The sequence below is a fragment of the Diabrotica undecimpunctata genome, chromosome 4 (assembly GCF_040954645.1).
Source record: "Diabrotica undecimpunctata isolate CICGRU chromosome 4, icDiaUnde3, whole genome shotgun sequence".
Classification (NCBI taxonomy): domain Eukaryota; kingdom Metazoa; phylum Arthropoda; class Insecta; order Coleoptera; family Chrysomelidae; genus Diabrotica; species Diabrotica undecimpunctata.
In genome coordinates, this window is record NC_092806.1 from 64,031,480 (window position 1) to 64,045,655 (window position 14,176).

At 30.7% G+C, this 14,176-nt stretch overlaps 1 protein-coding gene across 1 annotated transcript in view; it reads left to right on the forward strand.

Annotated features, from left to right (window-relative positions):
* Nucleotides 1–468: 468 nt before the first annotated feature.
* The window catches only part of LOC140439594 (paired mesoderm homeobox protein 2-like), a 45,895-nt gene continuing 32,187 nt past the window's right edge, over nucleotides 469–14,176 (forward strand). Inside the window, exons 1-2 of the mRNA XM_072529609.1 lie at nucleotides 469–707; nucleotides 12,320–12,574. Coding sequence (XP_072385710.1) covers nucleotides 12,409–12,574 — 166 coding nt within the window. The 5' untranslated portion in view covers nucleotides 469–707; nucleotides 12,320–12,408. The remainder of the gene's footprint in view (nucleotides 708–12,319; nucleotides 12,575–14,176) is intronic.

Here is a 14,176-nt window from a genome sequence, read left to right on the forward strand (position 1 = left end):
AATAAAACGAAAAAGATTACACAGGATAACAAAATACTAAAATTAAACAAATAAAAGCAAAAGGATAGGAAATAATCAGTTCTCAAACATCTTCTTGGCTATAAACTAAATCACAAAATGAAGTTATAATTTAATTGAACGTCCTAAATTGTCTTGTTAGGTTTAAAACAAAAAAAGTTTGGTTTTGTTGGTATGCATTAAGATTAACGCATGTCTATATATAAGATTAACTGAAAACATGGCTTGATACATTTATTATTCTCTAAGATATGACATTAATATTTCTCAAACGATAATTGCCAAGAAAATGCATAAAGTTCGCTCTGGCGACAAGTTAATTTAAATCCCGCCTCCAGATCACTTAAATTAAGTCATTTCAAAGAAGTGGGGAGAATCTCGCGCCGCCTTTTGAGATATTTCAGGACCTTCCCTGAAATCTTCTGAAAGCTCTGCCAGTTTTCAGTGAATATTCGTCATCGAATTATAGAAAATCAGTAAACAAGACATTAATTTTAATCTTGAGTGTCGAGCGCGAAGATTATAATTGAAATAATATCAAATTTGAATCGGTTTTGACAGTTGTATTCGGGATTTGTACCATTCGTTGTTGTCGTTCTGTGTTTCCGTGAATATTTATATTAATTATTGCGGCGGCAGATGACAGATGATCCTGAGAACGTGAAGTGACTGCCTAATATTTCGAATGGGTAATAAACTTTCTATTTTATTCTATTATTGCGGAAAATGCCGCAATATCTATATTGTTTTTTTTTTATTGCCTTTTGTCCGCACTGCCAGAAAATACCAAGAAATATTAATTGCTGATTATTTCTTTATAATTGTTCATTGCCTTCGTCTGAAATTTACAAAATTAATTATGACAGTTTTTATTTTATTCTTAAAATTTATATTCCTTTTTTTAATTATTTCATAGTTACAATAGTAGTAATGACTTTCATAAATTGCTCAGCGGCGTTATAATGTTTGCTTGTGTAAAAAGAAGTCTTAAGAAATTATAAACATAGTAGCTCTTCAGGAATATGATTGTAGAATGTGCTGTATTATCAATGTCTTAAATTTAGCAAACATTTGTGTGTATGATGTGCTAGAAAAATTTTAGGAAAGTGGATCTTATAACAATGAATAAACAATATCGTCATACATCATCATCGTCTTCAACACCTTTCAATTCCGAAAGAATATATCAGCGTCTTTTATTTATTTTAGAATATGGATTACTCCTCTGAATTTTTTCTGCATCCAATATTCCAGCTAATGTTTTATCTTCCTCTACAACTTCTCCCTATATCCTCATTGGCCTTGCTCTGCCTTGTGGTCTCATTGGTCTGCAGTTTGATATTATTTCAATCTGAATTTTGCCGAGAATGTTAATTTTGGGGCCCCAAAAAAGATGCAAAAAAGTTTACCACCTTTACCCCCGGGCTTCCCCCTAAAACCGTCCTCGTAGGGGGGTAAAACGCAAAAAAGATAATTTTGAACAAAAATGTTGATTAGCACTTTTTGTGTAGAATAAACCGTTCTTGCAGAAACAGCGCTTGAACCGACTGTCGATTTTGAACTGCCAGTAACGTCCGCGAAATCAATGTTCAATAAAATTTGCAGCAGCTAGACGGTAAAAATCCGATATCTTTTCATTCAAGTGTCCTATCGACAAAAGTCAAGATGCGTTTTAAAGGTAAAAAGTGCAGCCTTCGTATGTAATTTTTGTATTTGGCCACGAATAAACCCATTTTTTATAAAGGTTTTTATTTAAGTAAACGTGACGTTTTTACCATTTTTTATGATTCTCATAAGATCAATAAAATTGGTCACTTTCATTGACTAGTCGTAGTAAAATTTCCATTTTTAGAGATCAATCTTTAAAACATATGACATGAAATTTAAATTTTGATTTGTGGCAACAAAGATGAGGCATTTGAAATGCGAATAAAAAAACGTAGAATTTAATGCTTTACATTTCAAAACCATCGCAAGTGACGGGAAATGCCTCCAGAAGACGGTTTGAGGTGTAGTTTATAGCAGAAGTTTGATTCTTTTAAAAAATGAACTAGTGTCATTGAAAAAAAAAGTTTTAAACGTTTTAGAGTGTTTGTCAAATTTTATATTACATATAACATTTTTTAAGCATATATCAAATGTCTTACATTTGTTGCCAAAACTCAAACTACTCTACTCTACTCTAGTAATTGTAACTTCATAGTGGTCAGTCAATAAAAGGTATAGATTGTATTAATCCCGTAAGAATAATAAAAAATGGCAAAAATCGCGCCACGTTTGTTTATTTAACACCTGTATAAAATCTGAGTTTATTTACGGCAAAATAAAAAAATGACTAACGAAGACACACTCTTCACCTTTAAAATGCATTTTAAAGTTAATATAATTAATACTCTCTTTTGGGAGAAAAAACATATTCCTAAAAAGGGAACGTTGGTATCTATAGATCACCACTATATAACAATAGTGGTAACTACTTGTCAAAAGTAACCCCAGAAACTAGGGAAGTTCTTCCTCAAAAACAGTAAAATTGTCAATATTTTTATCCATCCATCTGCGTGTCGTGGATTGAATTACATCAGGTGTAAAAAATAATAAAGAAAGGTTGAATTTAGATTTCTCCAAATGTTCATCACCTACTCTTGGTAGTGTGGAAGCTTGAGCTTGAATTCCAACCTTTTCACTCTTTTTTCATTTACGTTGAATCTATATATTTTCTTCCTTATCCTCGTCGGATGATTCGTACTCATGGATTTTGATTTCACCGGGTACTTCGTCTGGTACATCAGGAATATCGAACACCTGATCGTCAATAGAATACTCGTTGCTTTCAGTGCCTTAATCGACTGAATGAGGAAAAAAATAACAATATCCTCTAGTTCTACAGATGCGGAAGGTTCCACGTCATCGAGTGCAGTTATCAGAAATCTGTGCCTTCGTATAGATGATCTAAGTGTATAAATATATATATATATATATATATATATATATATATATATATATATATATATATATATATATATAATTAAAACTCAAAATTATTATAAATAACAATTATAAACAACACGTGTTTTCATCTAGCAAACTTGTAGCCATTGTAATCCAAGCCGTTACAATTGTGCGCGGGAATTTTGTAGGGAACTTTGAATAATAGTGTTTCGCCAACGTCCCCATTTTGGGAACAGTGAATACTGAATCGTTGATTGAAACATTTGAATCAACGACTGAACGTAATATCTTTGGAAGTAAGTTACCTAGAGGTGTTTTTTGTAAATATTTATTTATATGATTCATCTACTGAAGTTTCTATTAAATACCACAGTATAAGTATATACCACAGTTCGGGACATATCGATTCCCAGCAAGAACTATAACACAAAAAAACAAGTGGGATGATTTTGAAAGTTAGTTTACGCGGTTTTTAGATGAATCCCGTAAGTAAAAAAAAACATATTAGCAAACAGAAAATAAGAATGGTACTTACTGAATACTTATTACAATATTTGTAAATTATTTAAAATTTTCTGAATCCAACATATTTTTTATCGTGTTTCCAAAATGTGAACGTTGTTGGCGTTTAAAAGGAAATTAACAAAGACAGCTGTTAAAAAATCATAGATTTCTAATAAGGAAACATTAAATGATCTTATAATTATTGTACTTAGCAAATATTGTAAATGTCATAAATCATGGTATTTTATTATGTATTTATATAGTAATTGCTCATAAAGCTATATATTTTAAATTACTTTTCAGCTTTTTTGGTAATATAAAATATTTTATTATCAGATTTAAAGTATGGGGTCTCAGTCCCTCTTAGAAAAAAATTCATTTATTCTAGATACCTAAGGTGTGAAAATTATTGAACTTTGTGGGGATTATTTCCTTGTTATCGAGTCCTATGAGACCTGGTATGCTGAAGTATCTCAATAAACACATCTAGACGTCACAAGAATTACTGCTTTTTGCATGGTCTAAATAAAGATGTTTACCAATACCAAGCTGTTTGATATACTCTACGACGATCTTTGGAATGATATCACTAGTTGATAGACTCATGCGAAAAACTATACAAGAAATAAATAATTTGTTAATTATCAAACTTAGCTTTATCAAACTTTAATAAAACTAAAATACTTGGAAAATTATATCCGTTTTGGTTTAAACATAAGATTTGTTTGCAATCCAGTAAAAACATTGTGTCACATTTGTGGTGAGTTGTTCATATGCTCACATTTTTTTGTAGTGCGGTTTCTTAGCTCCCCAACGTTATGAATTGCAGTTTAGTTAATTAAATTTTTTATGTATAAAATAATACAAAAATATCATTAGTGTTTAAATCGCAAGATCAAGTTGAAAATGGAATATCAGGGTTCCTGTTTCTTATTCTACCGTAAAACAGTTCTGTAAGTTATTCATTTTTGCTCTGGTTATAAGTGATTTTTGCAGCATGTTGTTGAATTTACAATACAATTACAGTTGATTTATTAATGGACAACGTATGTTATTACGATATCTTACAGTAGTAAGATATTGTAACTTGGGTAAAAAAATGGGACCTGAGACTTCTTCGACATATTCCAACTTAAACATCAACTTTTGCAGATATAATTCTTTAACCTGGTAGCTGTGTATTGACATTTTCTGATAGTAGCTGTGTGTTGGGCTTATTATCATCCCATTTTTTTTAATTATAAAATTGAGAAAATATTGTATTTTTACATGCAACTTAAGATTTTAAATTATGGTTATATTGTTGTATATGTATCCTTGGCAAATTTATATCATTTTAAAAATTTTGTTGGGAGGTCCTTGAGTGTCCTCTCCGCTGTCATTTCTTTTTAGTTTCGCTTGCTATTACGAGACACATTATATAAAGCAAACATTTCGTCAACCATATCTACGCCACCTTTTATGTGATTATAAAAGTCTATAATCTTATGTTTATTTGATTTGTGGTCAAACTCTGTATCATGATGAAGTAAAGAAGCTACTAACACTATTTTATTTTTCTTTAGGACAAAGGACACTAAAGAAATGTCTTTTTTAATCCGAAATTGCTTGGTTTTCAGCTCTGTTTTTGGAATTTAAAAAGATTGTCGGTATTTCCCTTTTGTTTTTATGAATAGTTCCAACAGATATTAACTAATGTTCACTAAGCAAATGTTCCATTAGCGGTATGCTGCTAAACCAGTTGTCGAATGTAATGTTGCGGTTAGTACCACGTATTGAATTTACAAGCCTGTTTACTACATCAAACGGTCGATTACTAAATTGAAAAGGTCCTTCAGGCTGTGAGCCAACATATACCTCTAAATTTAAAATGTAGAATGTTTTGGTATCCACTAAGGTAAATATTTTAATGACATATTTGGACGGCTTATTGGGGATATATTGCCGAAAGGAATAACGTCCCTGAAAAGATTCTAATTTTTCGTCGATCGTCAAGTATCGACTAGGAATAAAATATTGTTGACAATTGGATAAAAATCGATCAAAAACAGCTCGTATAGCTGCCACTTTATTTACCCTTTTTTGTTATTCTGTATTATCGATATTATCGAATCGTAGCACTTAGAGAAGAAGAAGAAATATAAATCTTTGCTGGGACATTGTTAGCCTAAAAATGTCAATTCCTGTTCCATCTTTAACCCAAAGACCTCCAGATTTAACCTATTAGCTTTATAAACTCTTGATAAATATAATAATCCGAAAACTGCACGAATTTCTTCTGCATCCGTAGGCTTGGTGATATACTTATGTTGGTCATGATAATTCTGAGCGATTAAACCGATTTTTTTTATTAGTGCATTGGACAATATCTTCTACAATAATATTATCCATGAATAATTCCCAGCAAGAAATGAGAAACTTGTAATGTTTTGCATTATTTCGAATACCGGAAAGTAGAGTAAAAAATTTTCTTGTAGTGTTCGAACAGATTTACTAGAATAGTTCTTTGCCCATTTTGTTTTCCCATCGTGTCCGATAAAAAATTGATAAATGATTGACTTTCCTGATTACTAAGTCTAAGTCTTAAGTCTTAATCCTAAAGGCGCGTTTTCACGGGTCGATCTGCATTGAACGATTTAGATCGATTATTAAATTGAAAGCAAATTGAATATGTAAACCGTAAATCGACTTGGTCGTTCGGCGGAGTGAGGCGATTCGACGGAAGTAGAAAGACTGTCTACTTTTGACATTCATGCCTAATTAATATATAACATCAGTCAACCTCCTGTATATAAAATACCAAATTTTTATTGGAAAAAATGCTGAAAAATATTTTTTTAAATAATTTTTAAATGTATTTTAAAAGACCTTTAATTTTGATTTGCTATTATTTACTATTAATTTTAGAGTTATTCTTATAATTTAAACATTATTAAATTTATCACACGGGTTGAATAGATGGATTGAAGTAATTATATTATTAATTTATAAAAAAAATGTTGCCGGTAATGCTTAACGCATATTTGTATCGTTTTTTTGAATTTTCCCAGCAGTTTTTTCTAAAAGTTCTTTAAAATATGCATTATCCATTCTTAAATGATTTCTATAAGCCTCTGGATCTCCCACAACCATTTCTTGGAGCAGGCTTTGTGATGCACCATGAGTATTTCGTCTTAAAATCCACGGTCGTGTCCACCACCTTCGTTTATTTTTCTTTTTGTTTGATTTGGAGATTTCTTCTCGAATTGCATAACAAATTAATTCCACACCTACATTAAGAATTTCACGTGTAGCCATTTTGTACTACAAATAATTCAACATTCATCGACTGTCGTGTAAACCTTTTTGCTTTCGGCACAGATCGCATTATGGTCGAACGATCCAAATCGTTCAACCCAAATCGACCCGTGAAAACGCGCCTTAAGATTAAGCTCCAAGCTGACAATTTTCCACTGATTGAAGTTGGTTTTCTAAAACATCCTCACTGGGACGAAGGGTAACCTGCTGACTTTCATTTTCAGATTCGCTTTCTGATCCTAACTCTGATCCAGTTAATTCATCCTGCAAGAAGAGGGCTTCTTGTTCTTTCTCCCAACTACACATTTTTCTATATGTCCGAAATTAATAATATCCAATTAATTTTCAATATTCCTACCAATTTAATTATGTTTCTGTTAAAAAAATCAAAATAAATTGTCGTAGTATAAGAACTTACCTGTTAAAAATGAAACTGTGTCGTGGGGTGAAAATTACCAAAAACTAAATAACACTGTACTTCGGGGTCAAAATCACCCACAAGTCCAAAGAACGGATACATTTTGTTTTAACCAGATGGACCATCTGCATGATGCGAATACAGAATTCGATGAAAATTATTTAAATGAAAAATTTCATAATTGGTGAATTGAAAGTTATCATCCTCGTTCATCAAAACTTAATTCTTCTGATTTTTTTATTTTGTGATTTTTTTATTTGGGAAGAATTATTACAAACCATTTATCAAACATTTAATAAAGTAAACACAGTCCATATACTCAGTTGTGTAAGATCTGTAAGAAAAAAGTGGTAATTATAATTATAACAAAACGAGGGCATTTTGAACATATTTTTTGCTATATAAGTTAATTGATCTTATTTCTGGCAAATAAAACTGTGAAGTATTAGTGTCCGCATAATAAAATGTTAGAATTTGTTACTAAGTGTTTTGTGTAAAATCGCTTTACGTGATGCAAACTAAACGATTCACTTGCAGAGTTGCTCCAACGACAGAAAATATAGATGTATATTATGTCATGTTAAATAAAAGAAAATGAAAAATATAAACGAAAAATATTAAAATATATAGGGTGTCCCATATGAAAAACATAAGGTCGTATTATATCTCCTTAGAGGATAGAGATGGATAATCACCCTGTATCTCGCTAATGTGGAGAGCTATACTGGTAGCCGTTGAGTTCTAAATAGCAGCTGCAGTTGTTATCCTATAGTCGAACATATGTTTTAGAAAGTCTTTGAAAGACCACGAAGCTCAAAAAGTTCCACCCATGTGGTTAGGATATGTCCCACCAAAAGATGGACAAGGAAAAATCAATAAGATCAAAAAACTCCAATAAGAAACCTTATGTTAGCAACTGCATACGTTTTAAATTTCCCTGCCATAGAAAAAACAATTTTTTAAAGAGCATAGCTAATAACAAGGATAATTAAATGAATATAATTAGTATTTAAATAGTCATTTATAAGTCATAAGTTATTAAAATAGTCATAAGTTATAGTCATTTAAATAAAGATACTACATGCATATACAAAAGATTAATAAGTTTAAAAATAAAACGTGGTTTGAAGAATAGGTTATGTCAAGAAAAAAATAATATCAGACATATAGTCCAGTCGCTAAAAACTTGACCCCAAAAAATCATACGAACAAGCTGAATTTTGAAGAGAATATTAATTTTGGGACCTCAAATAAGATGCAAAAAAGTTTACCATTTTTACCCCTGGGCTTCTTTCTAAAACACCCTCTCAGGGGGGTAATCACACAAAAAAAAATCGATTTACCAAGAATCTGTACACTATAGAAAAAATGTTTCAAATGAAAAATGTAGCTGAGATAATTTTAAAAAAATGTTTATAAGCATTTTTTGTGTAAAATGAACTGTTCTCTTAGAAACAACGCTGGAAGCGACCGTCGATTTTGCATGTCAGTTACTTGCGTGAAATCAATGTTTAATAAAATTTGTATCAGCTCGACGGTAAAAATTCAATATCTTTTGATCCAAGTGTCCTATAGACAAAAATCGAGATGCATTTTAAAGGCAAAGAGCTCAGCTTTCTTATGCAGTTTTTGTATTTTGCCGATAATAAACTCAGTTTTTATAAATGTGTTAAATAAACTAAAGTGGCTCAATTTTTACCATTTTTTACGTTTCTCGTAAAATTAATAAAATTGATCACTTTCATTGACCAGTTGTGGTAAAATTTCCATTTTTAGAGATCAATTTTTAAAACTTATGACATGAAAATTTCATGTTGAGTTGTGGTAACAAATATGAGTCATTTGAAATAAGAATAAAAAACGCAGAATTTAATGTTTTAAATTACAAACGATCACAAGTCACGGAAAATACATTTAAAAAGACGGTTTTGGGTGTAGTGTATTGCAGAAGTTTTGTTCTTTTGAAAAACGTACTAGTGTAATTGAAAAAAAGTTTTAAATGTTTTAGATCGTTTTTTGTATGAAGGTTTCAATTCAGCGTTTTTAAACATATTTCAAATGCCTCACATTTGTTGCAAAAACTCAAAACTAAAATTTCATGCTATAGGTTTTAAAGGTTAGGCTCTAGTAATCGAAACTTCATAGTGACCAGTCAATGAAAGGAATAGATTGTATTGATCTCGTGACAATCATAAAAAATGGCAAAAATCGCGCCCCGTTTATTTATTTAACACCTAAAATACAAAAACTGCATACGAAAGCTGAACACTCTTTACCTTTAAAATGCATCTTGATTTTGGTTGATAGGTTAGTTGAATCAAAAGATATCGAATTTTTCCCGTCGAGCTGATACAAATTTTATTGAACATTGATTTCGCGCGTAATTGACATACAGAATCGACGGTCGCTTCAAGCGTTGTTTCAAAGAGAACGGTTCATTATGCACAAAAAATGATTATTAATATTTTTGTTTAAATTGATCTCAGCTATATTTTTTATTTGAAACATTTATTTCTACGGTGTACAGATTCTTGATAAATTAATTTTTTTGCGTTTTTAGGGGGAAGCCAGACGGATAAAGTGGTAAACTTTTTTGCATCTTTATTGTGATCCCAAAATTAACATGCTCGGCAAAATTTAGCTTGTTCGTATGATTTTTAGAGGTTCAGTGGCATTTTCGTCTCTAACGACTGGAGTAATATGAAAAATTACAAAAAAGACACTGAATATAAATGAATTTTGGAACGAAACATGTCTTTTTATAGAGAAGGAATATGTATAAAATCATTTTCCCTACTTTTCCACTAAAGTAAAACTGATATGACAGAAGTCAAAAGTTGCCAACTGACAACTATATTTTGTCGCTTAGAATGGGGGCATAGACATCATAGATATGTTACATATATCTATGGCATAGGCACGGAGTATAGAACAGAAACTAGGTGCAAATTAAAATTGGAATTTAGGCAGAATATGTAATATATAGAAGGTTGAGCGCCAACTATTTTTAGAATAAAAATATCTGAATTGTGTTTCGAAACTATTTTACGGATTTAATATCAGATGTCGCTATTGCGTCCGTTTCGAAGCCATTTTATTGTTGCTTCTTAAAGACAGGAAAGATTTATTTTTCACGTTGAGAACGCCTATGAATAGCTGTTCTGATGAGCTTTATTAAAGCGAAATACGTATAAACAGATACATAGACGCTTTGTACTTGAAATGAAATCTTGACTGTCTTTTTCATATTTTCAACTAAATAATGAATTCTATAAACAAAATTTTGGTCTAGCAATGGGCTCTAGTTTATCTCCATTATTAGCCGATATATTTATGGAAGATTTTGAAAAAAAATTTAAAACCTACAGTATGCTGGAGATATATAGATGATAATCAGCGTTGCTGGACACATTCCTTAATGATATAAACGATAAAGAAGAGACGTTATCATTTACCATGGAAAAGGAATATAATAACACACTACCTTTCCTGGATGTTTTAATCTCTAAGAACGAGACTGGGTATGAGACTCAGGTGTATAGAAAACCAACACATACCAACAGATATTTAAATCTCAAATCAAATTACAATATTAATATTAAAAAGGGAATCATTAAATCCTTATACGATAGAGCCAAAGTTACTTGTTCTAACGAAAATTCGTTATTGGAGGAAAAATATTTGTTAACATCTATTTTATTAAAAAATCCTTTATCGTTTATAAATAATCAATTTTCAACAATCGACCGAATAGAACAGAACAACGTAGAACAAGATCCTACAGCATACACAAGAAATAATAAGAGGGAAATAACAATACCATACATAAAAGGATTATCAGAAAAACTTAAAAGGATAGGAAATAAATTCAACATTTCAACAACATTCAAAACAACAAACACATTGAGATCTATTTTGTCTAAAACCAAACCTAACAATGAACAAGAAAGGACAAAGAATTGCATTTATAAAATACCTTGTGAATGCGATCAGTTTTATTTAGGTGAAACTCAAGGCCATTTAATGTTAGAATAACTGAACATCAATCTTATATCAAAAATAGAGTATTTGATAGATCTCAAATATGTAAACACGCATGGGATAATGAACATAGGGTTCAATGGAATGATTCAAATATAGTTAGCTATAGTATAGTTATTAGTATAGCTAAATGAGACCAATTGTGTCGCAAATTCTTCGGCAGAATGTAGTAGGATTTGGTTACCCATATTAAAAGAGGAAGATATTAAAAGGAAAATACCAGTATTAGTAAGTCGGTAACATATAGAGGATACATCATTTATGTTTTTTAAATAACAAACATATAAAATCAGAATTTGGTGTTTATTGAAAGTAAATTAAATGCACGACCAAATACTTACCATTTCGGGATAGTATTATGAGGTTTTTTTCCTGGTTTTTCCCTCATAATTTACTATGGAATCACTAATAGGAGATTTTTTACTGTCATCACGGCATGTGTTTGTCTTTTTAAAGACGAATTACATGCTATGATTTTTTCTGACGGATATTCTCAAATTAAAGTTGATTTCATGTAATCGAATGAACTATCTTACAAGTAAAGTCGTCCCAGGAACGCAACTCAACAATATTGGCAATATCATTTTAAAGTCATCTACTTTAAAATGTATAATGTATGTCTGAATTGTCAATATAAATGAGTCACATAAAATTAAATTTTTAGAAGAATTTTTCACTAAGTAACAAAAAACAAAATTTGTTTAATTTACTAATGTTTGTATTTTGAGAACGATTTCCGAAGTGGAAATTGAAACGTCAATAAACGTACTTTAACCTTTAATTGTGGCTTATTCCCATTTAAATAGTAATTACTTTAACATGCCACAAGAAAATAGCTTCAGAAATATTTTCTGTTTGTTCCTAAATTTTCTTTGTCTAATGTTGTCTACTTTCATTGATTGTTCAAAAGTTTAAAATTTAATATATTTAAGAACTTAACTGGAAGTATAGTAAGTACGTTTATTTCTGTGGAGTATTTTTAGTTTTATTAATAAACTTTCCCTATATTTACGCTATCAGATTCACTGGATTATAGTCTAATGTAACCGCATCACATCAATATGTTGAAAATAAGAATTCAATTTATTTCAGATTAGAGATCCCATTGAAAATGACTGCGTCTTAAAAGGAAAAAAAAATAAAGGTGCCAAAATATAGTTGTGAGAACAATTCAGTTAAAAATGTACACATTTGACGGACATGTGACAGAATTTAGTACAGATCAGGATTACAATAGCCGGAGCCATTGTTCGACGAACTCTCGTCAGTTTTCTGTCACCAGTCTTTTAAGATTGGGCCACAAAAGACGGACCTCCGGTTCCGACCAGGATCTTGATTCGGCTGAAGGTGAGCTCCTTTATAATTTTTTTATTATTATTTTGATTGTTATATTGTTTGCTGGGTGTTATGGGGAAACGGGAAGTGGAATTCTGTAGTGGAATGTCAAGGTTGAAGGTTGATTTTTGGAAGTTCTGGTTCAGAAATAACGAACGAAAGAGTTGGCTATTGTCGACAGGGGTTAAGGTTAGTTGATTTTGCATTGTAAAGTTTTAACAGTATCGATTACATATAGTATACATAACATTTTATGTATAAATAATGACCCTGAAAAATTACATTCCCATAAGTTATAGGCACAAAAGAGTTTAAAAATCCTAATTGTATTTATTTAAAACCATATTTTTTATTTATTTTCTGTATTTAGTCATCATAACGATTTTTACGTTACATAATATACAGTTACAGGTACCTGACGCTACTTTGTGATCCTTTTTTAGGGTTTGTGATAAATGATGATATAGAACATACACTTTCGGTTCATTATAATTTTATTACAACCTGAAAACTCAATATTTCCTCTGTGTTTAGTATAAACTATAATTCGTTATATATTATGAAAATCAAGGAAATGTCGAAGACGGTTGTCATAAAGTCATTCCATAGATGTAAATATCTTTGATACACGTAAATTTTTCTGTGATATTTATAAGAAAAATATATACATACGTTTGAAGCATATAATACAAAAATTAAAAAAAACTTCTTATTTTCCATAAATTTAACGCCATGGTAACAACAAACTATTCAAGAATATGTTGGTAGGTAATTTAGTTGTAAGGTTAACAAAAGGTTAACAAGAGGTTACGAAACTTTAAAACCCCTAGAGTTATTTAAGGATAGTATCATTTATTTCTGGAATGTTAAATAAAGCTCTCTTTCCATGTTTCATTGGAGGCTTTGTGGGTATAATAATTTCATCGTTTCTATAAAATAGTTTATCTTTTTTTTCAGGCCACCTCCATCGTTTTCCAACACATTCCATTACATTATACTTCAGTCGTCAGAGACGAAAATGCTACTGAACCTCCAAAAATCATACGAACAAGCTGAATTTTGCTGAAAATGTCAATTTTGGCACACCAAAAAAGATGCAAAAAAGTTTACTACTCCTACGTCCGGGCTTCCTCCAAAAATCCTTCTCGTAGGAGGAAGGAGAAACGGAACTCTACGATTTATCAAGAATCTGTACGCCGTAGAAAAAAATATTTTAAACAAGAAATGTAGCTAAGATAATTTAGAATAAAAATGTTAATTAGCACTTTTGTGTAGAATTAACCATTCTCTCAGAAACAATGATTGATTTTGAATGTCAGTTAGGCGCTCGAAATTAATTTGAAACAAAATTTGTATCAACTCGACGGTAAAAATTCGATATCTTTTGATCAAGGTGTCTTATCGACAAAAATCAAAATTCGTTTTAAAGGTGAAAAGTTTAGCTTTCGTATGGAATTTTTATATTTTGCCGCAAAAGATTTTATGAATGTGTTACATAAATAAACGTTGTGCGATTTTTGCCATTTTTTATTATTCTCATTGGATCAATAAAATGTATCACGTTTAATGAACAGTTACTATGGAATTTCCATTTTTAGAGCCTAATCTTCAAAA